Below are 22,156 nucleotides of genomic sequence, written 5' to 3'. Positions count from 1 at the left end.
TGGCTCTAATTGAGCTTAATTTCAGATGAGGTCGATCTTTAAAAGTTAAAGCGCTTATGTGTGCTACTTTTTTTTAATTATCGTATTACTCTTGCTAATTAATCAGCAGGGGGAAAAGTGATATGATGTTTAGAGAACATGTCTAGCCCCAGTAACTTGCCAAGCAGTAGACTGAGTTCCAGTGATAACATCAGTGGGTCTTGCATGTTCAAAAAGATCCTACCACAAAGAATATAAAATTATCTACTTCAAAACTTGAAATACATTATTTAAAGCTTTTTATTGTTTTATTTGATTTTTATATTTGATTTTATTTATTATTAACTTATTTTCTTTTTTTCATTTGAAATTTTTTTGTGTTTCATCTTTTCAAAGATCTTTTCATACATAGCACAAATGATGTGGGTTAAATGCTGTAGTTTTAATCTTGGGGTAAGGAATGTGAATAAATACACAAAAGCCCAAGTTTAAGCAATATTAACCGTAATGCTAAACTAAAGTGTTGTGGGAAATGTTTGATTTTGTCAATCAAGTCAAACAAAGAACCTCTGACAACATGACCTAAACTTTGAACAGCGGTCCGTTTACAATTTAATAGGTTGATTATTAACTAGTTTACCTGAATAAAGCAGATATAGAGCATTTCTGTCAATTATATGATGATTTGATGATTGGTAAATTTCGTCATGACGGCGTGACCTTGAGGGTCATTGAGTGGTGGGTCAAATGTGACCTGGTTGTTCTTAAGGGCAGTGAACATACCAGCTGTCCTATCATTCTTTTTCTAACCACTCACTTCACTTTCCTGTCACATGTCTGTCCATTTAGTTCACTAAAAGTCATTCTAGACAGTGAGCTCTGGCATGAGCAGCGCTGAGCTGTCAATCACATAATCTGCCACCGTCTGCATTTTCTGCCCCGCTGCAGCAGTCGCTGCCCTAGAGAAACAGCTTCCTGTCTTTCAACAGGCATCTCTGTCTCTGTGTTGAGTGGAGGAGGATTGTGAGGAGACAGAACAGGACTGTGTGTGTCTGTCAGCAGCTTTCGTCAGCACATGAAATCAAAATTGACCATATTTACTATAATGTATTGTACAAATTTCATCATTACTACTTATTCTTTCTCACATTTCTGATGACATTACCAAGGCTTCATGGCCTGGAAAAATTATATTAAGCAATAAAATTAAATCATGCCCTACATTCTTATAGTTCAGTGTTCATATTATTAGTGAAACTGAATATTGTGTTTCACACAAGCATGTCACGTTATTGAAGATAGATGCTTTTTGAATGGAGTTTCTCATATTTTTACCCATGTTTAATTGTGTTCTTGCAGATTTGGTGCTATTATTATTATTACTGTTAATGATCCATTGATTTTCATTAAAGACAGCTTATTCTGGATCTGATGGAAAGGAAACCTTGGAAACAAGCACTTTACATATGTCCCTGACTGTTTGTTTGTTTCTCAAGTAATGTGGGCGGAACAGCAGGTGGTGAAACGAAGGAAGAAGAGGGATATTTACTATGAGCCGACCGATCCGAAGTTTGCACAGCAGTGGTACTTGGTGAGTAAATAGCTCATCTGTTTGTTTGTGCACACATGTGTGTGTTCGTGAACTGTTTGTCCATTTGCAAGCACGATACCTCCCGCTCAGATCGGATGGTCTGGGTGGGCTGTTGTAATGTTCTGTTTGGATTCATAGGACTCTGTTCCTTTTGCCCCTATTAAATGGGACATTGTGTAACAGTGAACTTGTTGCCATTATGGTCATCCGGTGGAGCTTAAAGTTTAATCAGCCGGTTGTGATTTGGCTCTTCGGAAACATTCCAGACGTGCTGGCCTTCACTCTCCATCAGTCTTCATACTTATCCTCTCCTGTGATGACAGTCCTTCTGTGTCACTGTTTTAAAGTGACCATATTCATTTGAAATAACATGACTGTTTATATGCACAATTTTATATGCAAAACAATTTCATTGTAATTGCAGATTTTGAACGTACTGTATTCAGTTTCAACTCTGCAGTTTGATGAAAATACACATTTGCATGAGCAATAAGCAGCATGTGGTGTCACTGTCAACACTACCAAAATAGCAATAAAATATGAAGAAAAGCAATGCAGAGAAAGCGGCCGACTAAATGTGCATGACTACCTGTTTGTTACTTGAAAAGACAATTAGAAGTAGTTCTGTTTTTCTGTCTTGTGTAAATATTAGCAGCGTCTTCTAACAAGACATTTCTGGATGAGAGTATGTGCACAAGCATCTCTCTCTTTGTTCAAAGTATATTTGAGTCCTATTATAAGTCTAGTCAGATTGAAAGATATATATATATATATATATATATATATATATATATATATATGGCATTTATCGTTCTATTATTATTCAAGAACTGCACCACCTCTTTTAATTGGATAGAAATTTCATTTAGATTGCCTCAATTGATCTTTTTTCCCAATTGAGGTGGTTACAAAGGCTTTTTCATATCGAGCTAATATTCTGATTATTAATCGATTCTTAGGCTGCATAGAAACGTAGCTAATGTTGATGAGTTGCTCTCTGTTAAGGATGGAATGCTATGATTCAAGATGATGGTTGTAGAATGCTTATGTATCAGCTCTGATACTCTAATATCGACCGTCAGGCTACAGACAATATTTACAATTATTTGTCATTTCCTTTTTTACAGTCTCCTGTTATCTTGATACTTTAACTGTTAATAAGACCATTGAATTAATGTGCACTTTTTAAAGAATTAATGATAATTTACAGGTCTGTTCAAGGCCATGAAAAAAAGAAAGAAAGAGACAGAAAGAGAGAAATAATGAATGAGTTTATATATGTATCTATTTATTTATATTTTTTTCTTGTTTATAAAATATATCATAATATTAAATATAAATATATTTTTATTTAAGTAGTTATTAAGTAGTCCCTATATCCTTCATATCATTCATTTATGAGAATCTTGCAGTGTAATGAGAATCATTAATTTGTGTTTAGTCATTGCCCAGTCATTCTGCATTCAGTGGTGATTCACCAGACCCGTACGTTTTGTTCCAGCGAATGAACCAAGGAGACAATAGATGCTTTTTCTCACATTTTGGGAAAATGTCATGATTCGGACAAAACAATAAAATTGTAGTCTGAGCTCCAATCCTTTCTCAGCGCATTTTTCCCCTCTTCACGGCAGCATTATCAATCATGTTTATCAGTAAAATGGTTAGAATCCACTCAATAACATTTCCACAGAATGGAACGCAGAGAAAGTTTTGCTGCAATTGCAACAGTTGACCGAAGGTCATCAGCTGCAATTTATCAACCTCACGGCCATTATTACTGGACCTTTGAGGCGAGATTGCATCATTTTGCCTGATGTAGGCTTAAGAAATGAACTGTCCGTTCTCTTCGTTTGACTTGCAATCCCAGGATAAGCAGGAGAGTGCATCATTTTAGGGTCATCAGACCTGACAGCACCTTTCTTGCTTCAATTTCTCCCTGCGACCTCCCTGGGGAAGAGAGCAGTGACTCTGTGACCAAGAGTAAAGTCAAGAGGCCATGCAGCGAAATAAATTTAATTTTCTGCTCAGATAAACTCAGGTGGCCACGTTCAATTCTGCACAGGAGTGGCATGCATGTGGAGTGGGAGAGGGCAGATCTCTGTGGTCTGAGAGTGGGTGGGTGGATGGTCAGCCTGACAGTGCTCCTGGCTCAGCTACTAGTCATTTCTCAAGACATTTGGATGTTTGTTTTTGTTACAGTCATCTTATATTCACCACGGCTGCATTTGTTTGATTAAAAAATACAGTAAAAACAGTAATATTGTGATATATAACATTGTTGAAATGTTTTGCTATTTTATATTATTTAACTGTTTAATGTATTCCTGTGATGCAAAGCTGCATTTTCAGCATCATTAGTCTTAAATGTCACATGATCCTTCAGAAATCATCCCAATATGCTGATTTGTTGCCCAATAAGCATATATTATTATCAATGTTGAAAACCTTTATTCTCACACAGGCTGCATTTATTTGATCAAAAATACAGTAAAAACAGTAATACTTTCCCCTCAAAGCATAAAGCAGCTTAACTGTGATAAAAAGAGAAAAGAAATTTGAGCACCAAATCAGCATTTTAGAATGATTTAATGGCAATGGCTGCTGAAAATTGCCATCACAGGAATAAATACAATTTTAAAACACTATATAAAAAATGTACTATTCATTTTAAATTATAATAATATTTCACAAAATAACTGTTTTTACTGTCTTTTGATCAAATGAATGCAGTTTTGTTAATATAAGATGATACTTTGGAAAACTTTTTTTTTGTGTATGGTAGTGTATGTTTTCTTTAAGTTATTCGTGAAGTTAACAATTTTGAATAATTAAGTAATTACATGTTCTTTATTTATTTTTCCTCAAAATAAAATAAAATAAAATAAAAAAACTGGCATCAATGCAAAAACTGCTTAATATTTCATATGTTAACTCGCATGTGAAAATAACCAGATATAAACAGTACAGTAAAAGCTCTACTATCTACACATCAAGAGGACAGCGAGCAAACCATAAATGTGATACCTGAGGTTACAGTGCAGTATGTGAAGGGCACTATGAAGTGTGTCAGGGTGCTGCTATAACTGAAACAGGAAATTGTGAAGGCATATTCTAGAGTTTCAGCATCCTTCATGCTTAGAACAGGAGGCCATGCGGTATTGAGGTACAGCAGAGTGCAGCCTTGAATCAGAGAGCTGACATGAGCTTCGAAAGTGAAAGATTTGTGTAAGATAAACCTCAAAACATGATTCTCAAGCACTGGTTGATTTTCAGCATCAGCAGAGTAGTTAGCAGGAGGGAAGTGGCATCTATGCTGATCTGTTCTTTCTCTTATTTTCCATTCAGTACAACGAAGATCATCGTGACCTCAACGTGAAGGAAGCCTGGAAGCGGGGTTTTACTGGACAAGGCGTCGTCGTGTCCATATTGGATGATGGAATTGAAAAAAACCACCCAGATCTGATTCAAAACTATGTGAGTTTGAATAAACAACTATCATATATGCCTTATACCTAGTGCTGTCAAACCGCATCCAAAATAAGTGTTTGTTTACAGAATATATGTGCGTGTACGGTGTATATTTATTAAGTATAAATAAATACACACAGATGCATATATATTAAATTAAATTTAAATTTATGCATTTAGCAGACACTTTTATCCAAAGCGACTTACAGTGCATTCAGGATATGAAATCAAACCTAACATATCATCCCTTCCCGGGGAATCGAACCCCCAACCTTGCGCTTTGTAACGCAATGCTCTACCACTTGAGCTACAGGAGCACTATATATATATATAAAGTAAAATTTTATGTTTATATATTAAAGATATTTCTATATAATATAAATTAGATGAATATAAATATATACATGTAAATAGTAATACATGTAAATATTTTCAAAATATATACTGTATGTGTGTTTTTATATATACATAATAAATATACACAGTACACAAACATATATTCTTTTATTTTGGATGCGATTAATCACAATTAATCATTTGGCAGCACTACTTATAACCCAAAATAAAATAACTTCACTAAATGTTTCTTATATATTCTCAGGATCCAGATGCTAGCTATGATGTTAATGATGGCGACCCAGACCCACAGCCTCGATACACCCAACTCAACGATAACAGGTACTCAATGCATATTTACTGTAAACCTAGTTTAGGTCCCCTAAGCAAACCCAGTGATTTACGGGCTGTTGGCAGCTCAAACTGTTGTTATTTGTTTTTCCTGTCTTAGCCGGCACTGTATTTTGTGCCTAGGCATGAAACTCCTGGCATAAAACCAGCTGAAGTATGAATACTACTATACATTTACTGCTTTACTTAATGGGGCCAAAGGTTTCCCCTGCAGAGTGGAGATGTGCGCAGGAATACATGGCCTGCAATATAGTGTGATTAGTTCTGTAGCCCATTTGAGTTGGACGGGAACTGTTTTTGCTAATGAGAATTTTTTTTTTTTTTTTTTTTTTTTTTTTTTTTTTGCATACCCAGTAAGCAAATGGTAGTCCTGTCGTTTTCAGAATCCTGCTGCAATTTATGATTTTCGTTCATCATTCATTTGTTGCACCATTTACAAATTTAATGGTGTTACACATGGTCACTCTTGGCCAGATGCAGTTTAATATTTAAATGATCTAATACATAATTTCCTGCAAAAAATTATGCGGTTGATGTGAATTATCTCAGCAAAGATGCAAAACATGCAACAAAAGAAGTTACTTGATATATTAATGCATTGACCGTTCACACTGACTGCGATTGAAATGTACCATAGCTGGTGATCTTACTCGACTGCAGGTGTTTTCTTTTCACATATATCCTACAGTAGGGTCATATCTTCCAGGCAAAAGCATATTTTTACAGTAAATAAAATTCATTTATATGTAATACTCTTGAGACTAGTGTGCAGGTTGTAGCAGTAGGCAGCAGCTTTCTCTGCCTGTTTTCTGTGTTGTGTGTTTTGCTGCTGGGAAATTAGTTTTCTCTGTGATTGATGTGTTATGAGTTTAGTTCTCTCCATGGATTGTGTTTTGTTGTCTTGGTAATGGCCATCCACAACACTGGCCATTTTTATGGCCTAGTTCATAAATCAACAGAGATTTAGGTTGATTTGTAAAGAAACAATGATGGTGTTGCGAATAGGTTACTTTAAAGAAATAGTTCACCCAGAAATGAACATCATGTCATTCTGAACTTGTATGATGTTTTCTTTTTGTGGAATACCATCATTTGAAAAGAATCTTCACACAGTTAATACTAACCTTGGACTGTCAGGCTCCAATAAAACAAAACGTCTAAAATAAATGTAGTATGAAGAAGAAAAAAAAAGACTTTCACCGTGATAGTTTAGCGCGGATGTATACCTAGACGAATTGCACTGTAGGGGGCGCGAACGAGTCTTTGAACCTGTGTGTATGCCTACTGTGAAATTACCAAGCTTCCCAAAAAAACAAACCTCGACAAGACTCACGCCTGTTTCACACATACTCCGTCTGCAGTGCGTATGCAGTCCGTGTGTGTTACGTATGTGGTGCAGAAGCAGCACGGACTCATTGTGCTTTCACACAGGACGCGTTTGAACTCCGCTACTGATCCGCGGCTGTTTAGTCCACAAACACAACATTTGTTCATCATTCTATATTTCAAATCATGTTAAAAAAAATAAAAATAAATAAAAATTGACTCTTATCACAGAACAGTAACAATCTTTCATAATCATAGACATTAGTTTAAACTTAATAAATAAAAACAACATATTATTCATGCATTTGACTTCTAGGTTTGTATAATAAGCTGCTCAAGCAAGCGGCAAAACATTTAAACACAACAATTAGCCTATTTTTCTTGTTGGAATATCGCAAATGTTTAAAATTAAAGCACCACTGACAGAAACAGTCGACTCTCGTTTATTACAAGCAATCGCACGGTTCTTAATGAACTTTGTTTTTCTGCTTCCATAAAAGTGCATAGGCCTATATCATGTTGCCTCGTTTATCTAAAGGTGCTCTTTTTCTTGTTTTAAACCTAGCCAAAAACCCATGTGTTGCGTGTGAACAGTAGGCTTTAATTAGTATACATTTATTGTGAAATAACGGCATTTCCGTGTCAATCCATGTTAATTTTTACCGCGAACAATGCGCTGTCATTTTAATTCAACGCATGCAGCACAGCTCGGTACGTAAACGATCGCTGCACTGCTGCAGACGCACCGCTCCTGGAACGCACTGACGGACCACAACCGCGTGAACGCTGGAATCCGTTAACATGGGTGCGAAAAAAAATAAATAAATAAATGCAACGCATACGCACTGCAGACGGAGTGTGTGTGAAACAGGCGTAAGGTTTGTTGTTGTTTGCAACTTGTGCAATGCGGAATTAGTTTACTGTAGGAGTTCTTCCAGTCTCAAGTACCACCCAAACGCAAAGCATCCCTTAGCTAAAGCGGAAGATGCCGGGCCAAGCACTGATGTAGCGCAGGGTAAGAGTCGTCATCCAACTACTATGTTTGAGTGCAGCACAGCCCTATCAGTACTAACAAGTACATCTTATTAAACATAATTTGAATGCCTTCGGCAGAATTCAAATGAGCCATTTTAATCTAGATTAATCTAGATTAATTCCAAGATTACAGTGAGATTAATCTAGATTAAAAAAAATTAATCTATGCCCACCACTAATAAATATATATATATATATATATATATATATGGGGAAGTCGTGGCCTAATGTGTTGGAGTCAGAGTGTTGGACTTGCAACCCAAAGGTTGCGAGTTCAAGTCTCGGGCCAGCTGGGATTGTAGGTGGGGGGAGTGAATGTAAAGCGCTATCTCCACCATCAATACCACGACTGAGGTGCCCTTGAGCAAGGCACCGAACCCCCAACTGCTCCCCGGGTTTTGGAGAAACAAATTTTATATATATAAATAATAATAATAATATATGAAGTGAATTTTCATGTGTTTTTTGATCCAACCAACTTGAGGTCGTTGTGTGGAAAATATTTTTTTTTTGGTTCCATGGAACAAATAACAGCATAAAAGTTTCGAGTGACATGAAGGTTAGCAAATGATGACAGAATGGTCATTTCATTGTGTGAACTATACCTTTATACACTCAGGTTTGTTCATCACCACCCCTCCAAACTGAATCAAACCCATTACATTTTTACAAAGCAAGACATTGTTATGGCTAACGATCTAAACTCTGATTTAATGATGAGTTGAGTTGAACTCTGGTCTGTCCTTATTTCACTTTGGGATTTTCCTCATTCATCCCTTTTTTTTTTTTTTTTTTTGGGATACCAGCCAAAGAGCCGTTTTTATCTTGAGGTTTACCATGATTGGTGATGACAGGCAGAAAAGTGTATAGTTACGAGTGGGTTGAAATCAAAGGTCTTGGGCTGAATGGCTTGGCTTTGTAGTTTTTAGAGGGGCTGTCCCGTGTTCCCCTAATGGAAGTACCCCACAGCGCATGTCATGATGGAGTGACTCCTATAATGCGCGCTAATGAAATGACATCTTTGGTGCTAGGTGAAATGTGATCAAGTTTGACTTTTAAAACATTTCGTAAATGATTTTGCAACACAGAAACACTTTTGTAGTCACTATAAAGCATTAAAGATCAGTTAAAATGTCTCTATCTGATAATGCAAAGACAGCAGGAGATACATTAGTAGCAGTAGTTCAATAACTGTAACAATTTTGCTCATCCTGCATGTTATTTAACTGCCATGTTTTCTTCTGACCCCTGCTGTGAAATTCCCCGAAACTTTTTTTTTTTCAGAAACCCATTTCTTTTTGTCGCCTTACTCCTATCTATTCTAGCATGCTGCGCTTCAGATAGGTGTTTTACCGTTGCACTGATCTAGCTCTTGCATCTTTAACCACAGAACCACAAAGCTGGTTTCAGGTTTGCAACAGTAGCAGGGAACGTTTACGAACACTTTCAGTTCTCAAGCACCGAATGTCACCAACCTGTATGTGTTTATGTATACGCATATGTTCAGTATAAAACCAATGCAAATGCATAGTGTATATATCATCAATTTAGCATTTTTTTTAATAATCAGCTGCAAAATAATTGCAAATCATATACATATGTTACTATTTAATGATTTGCTGTTATTTTGTGAAAATTATTAATCAGCCAAAAAAATTGCAAACCATTTATATATAAGGTTCTATATTGTTCAAAAAAATTATTTACATTTTTAAAGTTAAATTTACACTTTTTTTTTTTTTTTTTGATTCGACCATTAAGTTAAAAATTTGCCATTAAACAATTCATACTCATGGTGCTCAGAACAAGAAATATGTAAATAAATATATTTTTAGACTGCTATGTAATGTTTTATTGGTGCATAAACATAATAGGCACAATATGAGAAAGAAGACCAAAATATGTAGTGTTAAGTCAAGCAGAACATCTCTGCTTTTCCATAAAATCATAACTCGAAGAGGCAAGTGAGGCTATATATTGTTTTATTGGTGCATAAACATAATAGTTTTCCTCTTGTTTTAATTCAGTGAAAATTTATGCAAAACTTAACATGTTTATTAACTTTATTTTAATTCTGTGTTATGTTTTGTATTAAACATTTAAATTCTTGGCTATAGTGGGTTTTATCTGTTTCAGTGTTAAACTCTAATTTCTGATATATTTATTATGTTTATTATCTTTTAATATCTTTGAAGGGTGACAAATATTGACATCTACTGTATCCCCCAGCCCTAATGTTTGTATTGTGTGCATTTTAGCGTGCTTTTCTCAGTGTCAGATCTGGATTTTCTGTAAAACATCCATTTATCAGTGCTCCAACAATCCTTGGTCATGTTGTAAAGTGACTAAATAATGCATTACGCATTCCTAAGTATGTTTCCACAGAAGTGGGGCAGGTTGAGTCAGTGTGGTGTTTCAGAAGAAACTCAAGCTGTAGCAAGAAGTGTTGAAGCCAAATAAATACCTTTCTGTTCATACTTTCATCTCTAAACAGTACATTTTCCTGAAACAGTTATTGTTTTTTGTAATTTCATACTTTTGCTCTAAAAAACAGAACTGATAGTGTGAATAATATAATATATGTTGGTTATGTTATTCCTGCCTGTAAATTATCTTTTTTCTATTTTTAAGATATTTGTGTACATTTTTGCATATGACAACATTTAAAAAAATGATGTTGTTCATATAATAATTAGTCAGCTGGCTTTTAATTAATTTAACATAATCAGATTCATTGCGTGGTGTTCTGTCTGCATTTTTTTTTTTAAATAGCTAGTCTGTAAACACATCCCAGAAAGATGTTTTAGCGTTATTTAAAATGTTAATTTTATCTTTTTATTTTAATCAGTTGTATTTATTTTGCCAATCTTTCTCTTTAGATATGTGCATCAGCATTGTTTATTGAAATAATCACATTTGTTGACAACGCCAAGCACCTTAATACATTAATCACACTCATGTGCAGTTCTGTGTTGACTTTTTAAACCAGATATATATATATTTTTTTTTTCAGCTGGCTTTTATTCAATTACAGATTGTGACTTTCAAGTCTTCCACTACACTTAAAAATGTTAGGCAGTGAGTTATAGCAAAGATGAACACGTATTAGAAATCATATCTTTCATAGATCGCTGTCTTTAGCAGTGCAGTGCTTTATAGGAGTTTGGCACGGCTTTAGAGAGCCGTTCTCTCAGGATGTAATCTGACCGAGATCGGCTCAAAACGTGTGCTGATAAAACATCAGAGGTTACCATAACACACTGTGTTGTTTAGCGTGTTAAAAATGCACATCTGGAAATGCCTTTTGTTCAGACAAAGGCAGGATGAAGTATTCCCCCGTACATAGTTCCCACAGTTAATGTGTTTGTACTAAGCCAGTCAAGTGAGTTTTGCTTCGCAGCAGCTCAAGACGGGACGTATATTTTCTTGTCCCGTCATTGTTAATTCATCAAGCACAATATGCGAGAGAAGACAGAAATATGTAGTGTTAAGTCAAGCAGAACATCTCTGCTCTTCCATGAAATCATAACTCAAAGAGGCAAGTGAGCCTTCCGCTGAAGATTCTGCTTGACGGTCTCTAGACTTGCCGCCTGGTTTCTCTCCCAAGCTTAAAACACTGAAGCGCTCCCCTGGAATTATTTTCCTGGGGCTCCAATAAGCCAGCTGGAATACTGCCTAATCCAATTTTAAGATGGTCATGAATACATCTGTATTGAATGTATTAAAACTCTCAGCATGTGTAACGTGGGTCTGCTAATTCAAGCAGAACAAGTGCTGATCTTCCAGCAGGAAACGTTTATAAACATCTTAATGTCTTTACATGTGATATCCTGCTATATTTTTTTACATTAACTGTTAATCTTCTATTAACATAGCATATCATGGTGTTTAAAATGCTGATCTACGGTGATGGTTGAAGCTAAGAATGCGCCTCATGTAGAAGCTTTCGTTTAGTTAAAATGCAAACTCCTCACCTTTCAGTGACAAATCAAGTTGGGGACGGGGTGTAAATGTTGCAACAAGATGTTACAAAAATGACAGTTTTGGACATATAAAGTGATAAAAAATATTTTAAAAAATACCTTAAAGTAACTACAAATGATTTCAAAAATCTTGTTTTTTATTATGCTATTATGTTTTTGTGTTGTGTGTTAGTTAGCTGTATTTTTTTGTTATTTTTTTAAGTTTTCTGAGTTTTCTGTTTTTGCCAATGAACTCTTCAAATATCTTAAATAAATTCTGTGTAGAGCATGCCCCTGATCCACGCAATGTTCTCACCTTTTCCCCCTACCTTTTGCATCTCTGGGTTAATTTTCAGTAAGGAATCCTTGTTGGTTGTCTGAAGCAAAATAGTTTTTTTTATGAAATAGTGAGATTGTTCAATTCAATTCAAATATTTGTATAGCGCTTTTTACGATACAAATCATTGCAAAGCAACTTTACAGATTGTAAAAGGCAAGTGATTGCTCATTCGTTTTACATATTTAAATTAGTAGGTTGGAGACCAGTTTACACACTAAAAGGAATAGTTCACCCAAAAGTAAATTTAGTGAAATTTAGCATTAAATCAATTGCTCACCAGTGGATCCTCTGCAGTGAATGGGTGTCGTCAGAATGAGAGTCCAAACAGCTGATAAAAACATCACAATAATCCGCAAGTAATCCACACCACTCCAGTCCATCAGTTAACATCTAGTGAAGCAAAAAGCTGCGTGTTTGTAATAAACAAATCAATCAAGGCATTCTAATGATTGTAGACAGTACTTGATCTGTGCATATTTCTCTTCTGATTCAGATGAGACTACTTTTCCACTGGAGAAAGCAATATTATGGGTGGAGGATGATGTTTGAAGTTAAAAACGTCTTGATGAATTTGTTCATTACAAACATGCAGCTATATGCTTCTGAAGTCTTCAGTTGATGGACTGAAGTTGTGTTGTGGATTACTTGTGGACTATTGTCAGCATCTCTTTGGCACCCATTCACTGCAGAGGATCCATTTGTGAACAAGTGTTGCGATGCTCAAATTCTCCAAAACTTGTTTCAATGAAGAAACAGACTCATTTAGATCTAGCATGACCTGAGGGTGAGTAAATTATCAGCCAATTTGTTACTTTGGGTGAACTCTTCCTTTAAAGGAGCAATTTGCCCCAAAATCATTATTTGCTTACTCTTATCTTGAGTAACCAAACACCAAAGATGATATTTTGAAGACTGCCATTCATTAAATGGATGAAGTTACTTTTTGAAATGTCATTTTCAAAATCAAATGTCACCAAAATATCAAGTCATACAGGTTGGGAACAATATGAGGGTGAGTAAATGACATATCTTTCATTTTTTGTTAAACTACAAGCAAAGCCCTCCCTGCAAAAGTTATTCAAAACATAGTTTCCAGTTTTCTTAACTTGTTGTCTCTTCCATATGTTAAGAATAGTTTTCTTGGCTGCATCTACAAACCTTTAGGATGACTGTCTGTGGAGGAGATGCCAAACAGTGTTCCAGCCCAGAATAATCCTGTTCTAATAAGAACTGAGCCGTATGTCAAGGGCAGTGCATTTGCAGGTTTGAGTCCTGTCAGGGTTGTATAAAAGTCCAAACAATGTGTCTCAGTAAAATGCCTGTGGTGTTGAAGAAAGCAGATGGTCGTGTCCTGCATAGACTGCTTTTCTTCTGTTAAGTGAAGCAGAAATACTCTATTTCATCTGCTGTTAGTGCTGATTGACTTGTTGGCTATTTTTATACAGTACCCAAAGTATTCAAAGGACGACACCATTCCTCAATGTTTCTAGTAATGATTGCTAAAACAAACATCCCTTTTACTTTTGCTCATATTTGTGGTTTGGGTTTTGTGGTTTGGGGAAGGAAACTGTTATTTTAAATTGTAATAATAACGGCTCGTTTTTTTATTTTTTATTTAATCAAATAAATGCAGTGAGCTTAAGATACTTCTTTCAAAAACATTAAAAATGATTCCGAGCCCAAACTGTTGATATTTTGCCTAATTTCATTGTACTTTTTCAGTTACCACTAAAAGTGTATTACTCTCAACTCAGTTTAAAACCATTCAGCAGAATTTTGCTGGTGTTTGTCCTTCAAAAATCAGTGCAGAATATGCAAAAGTTCCATTCCATCTGGGCCTGCTTCTAACATTTGGGTTCGATCTATACAGCAGTTCCTGCAAAGGAGCACATGTGCTGCAGGTAAATATGAAATGGAAATAACCCTCTTATATGTGTCCAGGCTTGCTTTACATCTATCAGACAGCTCACTAGTGGCATATCTCGCTCTCAGTATCACAAACCTGCATGTGTTCGGTTTCAAAGTGAGTCAGCATGGAGGACGGTAACGCAAGGTGTCACACCAAACCCTATTAAACCATCCAGCCACGATAACAGCCCATGAATGTGGATTCAGTCACGTACAGTTATCACATACATAAGAGCGGCATTTTCCGAGATTGAAGCCTGAGAATAATTCGCAGTTACTCAAGAACAGTGGTGGGTTGAGAACTAAGAAGGTCCACAGTGATAATTTAAGCTGCTGAAATCTATATTTTGTTCAGGGGCAATGGGAGACACATGGATATGAGTTTATTGACTCGTATTTTAGTTTGAAATGGGTTAGAACAAGTAAGTCATGTGATTGTCTGTACATTTCTGTTCAGTCAGTGGACTGTGAAGAATAAATGCAGATGCTCACAATATTACTGCACAGATTCCCTGTCATCCAGGTCATGTGTACTGTAAAAATGTGTGAGGAGCATCTGGACCAGTTTTTCATTTAAGACATGCCACTCACCCATGTGTGGTCTTGAACAGATGACGAACGGAGCACATTCACCACATTTATCTTCATCACTACGTGACATTTTGAGACCGGCAGATTGACATTAAATATAAATTAAAATAAAAAGCAATGATGTTATGTAGAGCATTTTTTGAAAAAGAATTAAAATATATATATAATATAATATAATATAATATGATTCTTAAATGTATAAAAATATAGAAAAATTACAAAATGTAAAATAAAAATAATTTAAAGTAAATGTTTATTTGAAGTTCAATATAAATTGACAGCCTGAGTCTGTGTATCTCTCATGCTTTTTTACAATATTATATATATTATAAAAGCAGTTAAATAAAATATAATACTTGGGTGTAAGTATGTAATACTTGTTTGTTGAAATATGTGCACATGTGTGTGATATGGCTACATTGTTTTGTTTCTCAACTCTAAAGGGGTCATATGATGCGATTTCACATTTTCCTTTCTCTTTGGAGTGTTACAAGATCTTGGTGAATAAAGAAGATCTGTAAAGTTGCAAAGACAAAAGAGATATTCTTTATAAAATTTAACACTTGTCCACACTCCCCTGAAACGGCTCATTCTAACACGTCCCCACATCTCTACAGCCCCTTTCACACTGCACGTCGGACCCGGCAAATTGCCGGAACATTGCCGGGTCAACTTCTGTGTGAAAGCAAACACGTCCCGGGATTGATTCCGGGATTGAACCCGGGTCGGGGACCTAGTAACATTGCCAGGTTCAGTCCTGGAACGAGCGCTGTGTGAACAAAAGCCAGAACTAATGCCGTGTCGTAGTGATGACGCGCGTTATCAAGGCAGATCAACGTTCGCGACGAAACAAATATGTGCAAACTGTAACGAAGCAGAGATCAGTTAGTTCCTCACTTTCCGCGCTGACGCTGAGATCGTTCGCAGCCATTTATGCTGCGGCACCTGGGGAGCAGTTGGGGGTTTGGTGCCTACCTTAGGGTTAGGAGTCAAACTGTCTAACCACTAGGCCACGACTTCCCCATTAAACAGCATAAACACATTTCTTTACACCAAATACACAAAATAAGGTTCTTTTTAGCAACATCAAATGACCCCTTTAATGATTCACCATGTATTCTATACTTGAAATACTCTGTCACTATAATTATGTATTGAGTACATTTTTATTCTTCTTTTATTGTATGTATTTTATATTTAGCTTGTTTAATGTTGGGGGATGGGTCGGGGTGGGGTGGAGTTGGAACAATCTTTTTTCACTATTGTCCTGTATTTTTGTTCTGTTATTATTGTTAAAGTTAAATGAACAAATTAGGCAAAATAAATAAATTAATTAATTAAATGAAATAAAAACATTTGTTTCTTTTAAAATTTGTATTAAACTTGGTATATCCCAATCATGATGGGTCACATATTTTGTCCCACAAAGGATTCACAATTAAAATGGACAGTCTGATGATTCCATGTTGTGTATCTCTTGTTTTGTTTTTTTTACGTATATTCTCACACATTTTGTAATCTTGCATGCATTCTCCCAAGTTCCCTCCTGATGTTTTAACAATCTGCAAGCTTGGTTCCCATAAAACCCCCTCCTTTTTTGGATGTAATCAAGGTCCTATGATCCTCCTTATTGTAGGACTGAGTAAATCTGAGACACTATCCTCCCTGATCTCATGCTTCTTATGAATGGATGGATGACTGCAGGGGTTCTCCTGGGATTTCACTGATCCTTCCTCTGTGCTGTTTAACTCTGTTTAGCCTCCATTGCTCTCTTGGCTTTTGTACGTCTCCTGACCCAGAAGATTATTGTGACACAGATGCTGTGGATTTACGCTTGAATCCAGTGCCATATCAGATGTTTGTATGTGGTACAATAAGTGTGCATGTATTTCTTAATACTGGCAAAAAAAAAAAGAGCTACAGTGCAAACAAGATTAAGATACATATTTCTCTTGTGTGGCAAAGAGGTAGAAAGGCCAAAAATAAAATTAAAATGCACTTGGATGGTGATCTAAATGACACGTCTCTGCTCTTTGGTTCTTTAGCTGGTTCCTTGCCTTTGGTCCTCATTAATTTTGATTAAACGCATACAGCAAGTTGCATTTGCACATTGTCACAGGCTGTAATCTTATTCCCAGAGGCCACGGTTATCAGTGTGTCACTTGCTGTCGTATTTAACAGATAGCTGCCTGTTTTACAGCAGGACTGAGTAGGAGCTCTTCACACATGCAAAAGAGCTCTGAATGAGCCCTGCAGGATGAGAGGCTTCAGTCACCTGCTGTGAACGAGGATCGGGGCAGTCTTTATGCCTGCCCCTCGTCATCAGCACTGCAGTTTGATCCTGTTGCCAGCTGTCTTTGGCAGAACTGAGAATGTCCAATTCATGTTCAGAGGGAATTAATTGCATTCCTCCATCTCTGCTTGCTACTACCTTTTCTGCTCATATAAGATGCTTTGCATTACATAAAATTAAACTTTGTATTGTGTATATTAATACGCATTATATGAATAACATAATATTAATATTATAACATTATTAATTAAACATCTTTAAAAAAATATCTCAAAAACTTTTTTTCATATTTCTGTTTTCGTTTTTTTGGTTAAATTGCTTTACATAATTGTTTTCATATTTGCATTTTAATTTTTATATATTTTTGTGTAAATATAATACATTTATATTTTATTATTATATTTGTATATACTTTTCGTAAATTAAATTGATTTGCATAGTTATTTTTTCTTACATTTCTAAATATTTATTTTATTTTTATATTATATTTGTATGTTCTTTTTAATTATATTGCTAGTTTGCATATTTTCATATTTCATATTTTAATGTAATATGATGCATTAATAATTATAATGATTAAGTTATTAAATTATATATTACATTATATTATATATTACATCACATCACATTACATTATTAGTGCTGGGCAATGATTAATTGCGATTAATTGCATCCAAAATATAAGTTTTTGTTGTACGTAATATGTGTGTGTACACTGTGTGTATTTATTATGTATGTATATAAAGACACACACATACAGTATATTTTTAGAAAATATTTACATGTGTATATATTTATATTCATATAATTTATATTATATATTAATATATTTAATATATAAACATAATATAATTTTCTTAAATATATACATGCATGTATGTGTCTTTATATATACATAATAAATATACACAGTACACACACACATATGTTTGGATACAATTTATATTACATTATATTATATTATATTATATCCAAAGAAGAACATGTATATGAATTATGGCATAGTACAGATGTTTCAAAATTGTCCAGAAAAATCATAATTTAATCTCTTTTTTTTTTCTTTTTTAAAGACATGGGACACGTTGTGCTGGAGAGGTTGCTGCTGTTGCCAACAATGGCATGTGTGGTGTCGGAGTGGCCTACAATTCAAAGATCGGAGGTGAGTTGGCACGTTTTTCACGTTTCAACACATACAGTCTATTCTTTCAGTGCGCGCCGCATCCATTTCAACATTTGAATTGCAAAACACCTCGGTGAAACATCAGATTGGCTTTGCATTCAGATTAGCTCTGTCTTCTGTTCGTTAAACCACACGAGAACTCTTCTGTAGCGAGAGTACTTCGAAAGAGGAACTCCCGTAGCGATGGCTTCATGAGCTCAAATGGGACAGTTATCACCAGCTCCAGCATAGGTCCCTGTGAGCCAATGATTTGGACGCTAGCATGTGTAATCCTTTTAATTGGCTGAGGTGCTTTTATCCTATTCAGTGCAGATTTGGTTTCATTACTCTTCTCTACGCTGCCAGCTGTCTACGGCTCTTAGACTTCACTGGACTGGAATAAATGTCATTGATAATGGTTTGCTTTCTAAATCCTCTCCAAGAACCGTTAGCCAACTGCCCATAGTTGAATCTTAGCTGTTTAGCTTAGCAATATGGTATATAATGTTTCACCTTAAAGGGAAAATTCACTAAAACGTGTTAAAATTGTCATCATTTATTCACCCTTATGTTGTTCAAAATACTGTTTGACTATTTTTTCTTTGGATGAACACAAGGAGATGTTAAGCAGAATGTGATAACTACTTACAGTAAGCTTTGAGATCTGTTCTTACTCAAATATATATTATGACTGCAGAAGATTTACAGTGTTTCATGGAATACAATAAAAATGATATGGTTTGAAACAGCATGACAGTGAGAAATAATGACAGAGTATTCATTTTGAATGAAGTAACACTTTAATTTCACCCCTACTACTACTACATAATAGATGATTATGTAATGCATTTGTTATGTTATATAACGTGTGTATTATGAGGTCACTCCGGCTCCACACATCAGCAGCCATTAATAACATTTTTAAGCACTGACTAATCAAAGAACATTTAGGTTGTGGTCTGTTCAAAGGGAAAAGTGCTTTTAACAACACCCAGGAGATTTCTTTTTAAATGTTGCGTTTTGAACTTTAACTTTGAAACACTCTCTACTTTGTGTGTTTTCTCCAATTTGTGCTGGCGATTGTTATTAGAGGTGTTTGCCACTTATTACTAGTGTTTATACTTATGGTTAGGGATTTCAACAAACCACTAATCTAAGTATAAAACCTCAACACAAAATCATAAATCATGCGCTATTACTATTACTGATGTGCATGAGTACTCTGAAGTAACACCGTTAATTGATAGTGTAATGGTAAAGTAGACAACGATTATTGTTCGGTCAGTGAATGCAATAGAACTCTTCATTGTGAGACAGGCTTTATAAAAATAACTATTTAAAATACCCAACACCATTAAAAAAAAAAAAAAAACTACTATGAATGCAGGACAAACTCAACTCAACTCAAGCTGTAGTCGTACAGAAAACACTGTGATTATCACAGTAATACAATCAAAAATCACTAAAATCTTTTTTTATTTTAAATTATTTTTTTATTTTTTTATATATATTTGTATTTTTGTATATTTGTTGCCTAGTATATCTTTTTTTTCTCTTTATATCTTGATGTCACAACCATTGTGATATTTTCACTTGACTGCTCTTTTAGTACTTAACATATCCAGGATATTTATCTTTGACATATTTATCTTTATTTTTAATCATTTCTGTATATTTAAAATCTACCATACAGTTGTTTCTCTTTTTGGACCTTGTTTTTATTAAAGTGTATGCCTTAACAGGAAAAGTTTCTAAAAAATAGAATTTATGAAAAATTCCACATACAAATTAAGAAATTGAGAAATTTCTTAATTGCTTTAAGATTTTCATCAGCCTGGTACCAAAATATTGTAGAGTCTTGGGTTCTTTGGACATGGGTTAGTTTGCAAACACCCAAAACAAATTTGCACTTTGATGATGAGATTTACATGCACAAGCACCACTCACGTTTTCTTTTCTTTTTTTAATGGCACATTTTCTTCAGACTCTAAATATAGACGCTACATGTCAGATCTTCCCTTTTATACAGATGGATAATGCGTTATGGGTATAAATCCATTTCTGTTTAGTCATCTCTGCCTTTCTCTCTCAAGCAGCTGTTTTTGAATTATCCTCCTAATGAGATGCAGTGGAGGGTAAGTCTTCTTCCTGTGCCCGTTTCACCTTGAATCCAGGGGGAAATCTGTGCTTAATAAGCAGCAGATACTACTCCTTTAGGGGGTAGCATGGGGATAGAGGACAGAGAGAACTGAAGTTTTTTGGACAGCTGACCCGTAACGTCGGCCCAAACTGGCAGGCAGTGCCTTCTGCTACAGGAAAGCCGAATGTGGAGATGGTAGCACACTAGCAGAGATGGCACACAGCACGGCTAACTCCTCTGCCAGAACTCATTAAGCCAGAATATTGGTTTGGGAGACTTGGAGGAAACAGTAGAGTCAATTGTGGGAAATTCCTGTATAACAAATAAAACTGAGGGTTCTTGTTGCATTTTTGAGAGAAGATAGATTATTTGTATTTACTAGAGCCTGAATTTTGTGACCACAGTGCATCCGTGTATATCTGTTATGCCTTTCTCATTTCCTGGAAAGTAATCATAGCCAGCTTTTCTCTTTGTCCTACGGGGATATTTGGGACTTTTGGAATGTAGATTGGGGTTAAAAGCATTAAGTCTTTCCAAGATCTTGTGCTGTTTTTTTTTTTTTGTAGTTGTGGGTTTGTTTGCAGTACTGTCTGTGCACCAAAGCTCTCGGATTCCTTTGGAAAACCTGAAACGACTGAACTTTTGTTTATTTGCACTAACCCGTATGAGGGCAGCCTTGAGTAACCTCGCCCCCTTGTGTATCAAAGGAGTGATTCACATTGTTTTGAAGATACTTGACTCTGATTTCTCATCTTTTTACCACTTTAAAATCTAAGAGTTCTTGGCAGAATGTGCTTTTCTTTTTTTTTTTTTTTTTCTTTTTTTTTTTATCCAAGGCATAGATAACATTCTGATGCTGGGATCACAATTACTTAACACCTTTGACATTTTGGACCAAGCGGTCTGGCTCGTTCCCAAACCCCAAATTCTGTTTAAGATACTCTTTTGTACAGGGTAGTGGAAAAAGATAAGATGGTCTCCTCTGTTGTGAAACGTCTGTAAAACGATGTTTGAAAGAGAAGAATGTAGCCACTTGTCACCTTTGAATGAACTTTGAAAGGAACTTTTATATGCAGCGCTATCTGTGCACCTCATCCCTTTCATATGTGAGCATTAGATGTTAAATATTTAGCAAACAGAAGAAAGATCTCTATCATATTGGGATTTTTAGTGGGGTTATTCATAGTAGCTGCTTTCTCTACAGCTTTTCTGTATGTTTAGTTACGTTATATCTCTCCACCAGTGGTAATCTATGTATTCGCTTGCTTCTCGAAGAAAATATAGATTCTGGTGGTGGGTGGCTAATTAAATATTTGACAGGCTAGAATTTGAATATCACAGTATTATTGCAAGCAGGTTGGCATTGGCAGTTTTTTTTAAAAAAAAAGCTATAATATTTTTTTAAGTTTTGGTTTACAGAATTGTTATTTATATACACATACAAAGATTACTGAAAATCTAATGTAAGTTTGTTTTGAGTTCATGCAGTGTTGAAAGTGAAGCACCAGTTTCAAGTATTTTATATATTTATATTTTAGGGCTGGGCAGTATATCGAGTTTGTATGATTTATCGATCTTTCGCTCATAAGCGATTTGATATGAGGCAATACCGTTTATATCGATATACAGTAGTTTGATACGAGCGCAATTAAATAAATTCAGTGCACACAGACTGAA

The 22,156-nt window shown here is 35.3% G+C and overlaps 1 protein-coding gene across 3 annotated transcripts in view; it reads left to right on the top strand.

Annotated features, from left to right (window-relative positions):
* LOC109045813 (furin-1-like) overlaps positions 1-22,156 on the top strand; it is a 111,698-nt gene that overhangs the window by 62,108 nt on the left and 27,434 nt on the right. For all 3 annotated transcript variants that reach the window (XM_042727242.1, XM_042727240.1, XM_042727241.1), the window contains exons 4-7: positions 1,475-1,570; positions 4,916-5,044; positions 5,640-5,716; positions 18,251-18,339. In XM_042727242.1, the coding sequence (XP_042583176.1) occupies positions 1,475-1,570; positions 4,916-5,044; positions 5,640-5,716; positions 18,251-18,339 (391 nt within the window). The remainder of the gene's footprint in view (positions 1-1,474; positions 1,571-4,915; positions 5,045-5,639; positions 5,717-18,250; positions 18,340-22,156) is intronic.

The sequence above is a fragment of the Cyprinus carpio genome, chromosome B7, assembly GCF_018340385.1.
Source record: "Cyprinus carpio isolate SPL01 chromosome B7, ASM1834038v1, whole genome shotgun sequence".
Lineage (NCBI taxonomy): Eukaryota > Metazoa > Chordata > Actinopteri > Cypriniformes > Cyprinidae > Cyprinus > Cyprinus carpio.
The sequence above is the reverse complement of the archived record's forward strand: the minus strand, read 5'-3'. Positions and strand labels throughout refer to the sequence as shown.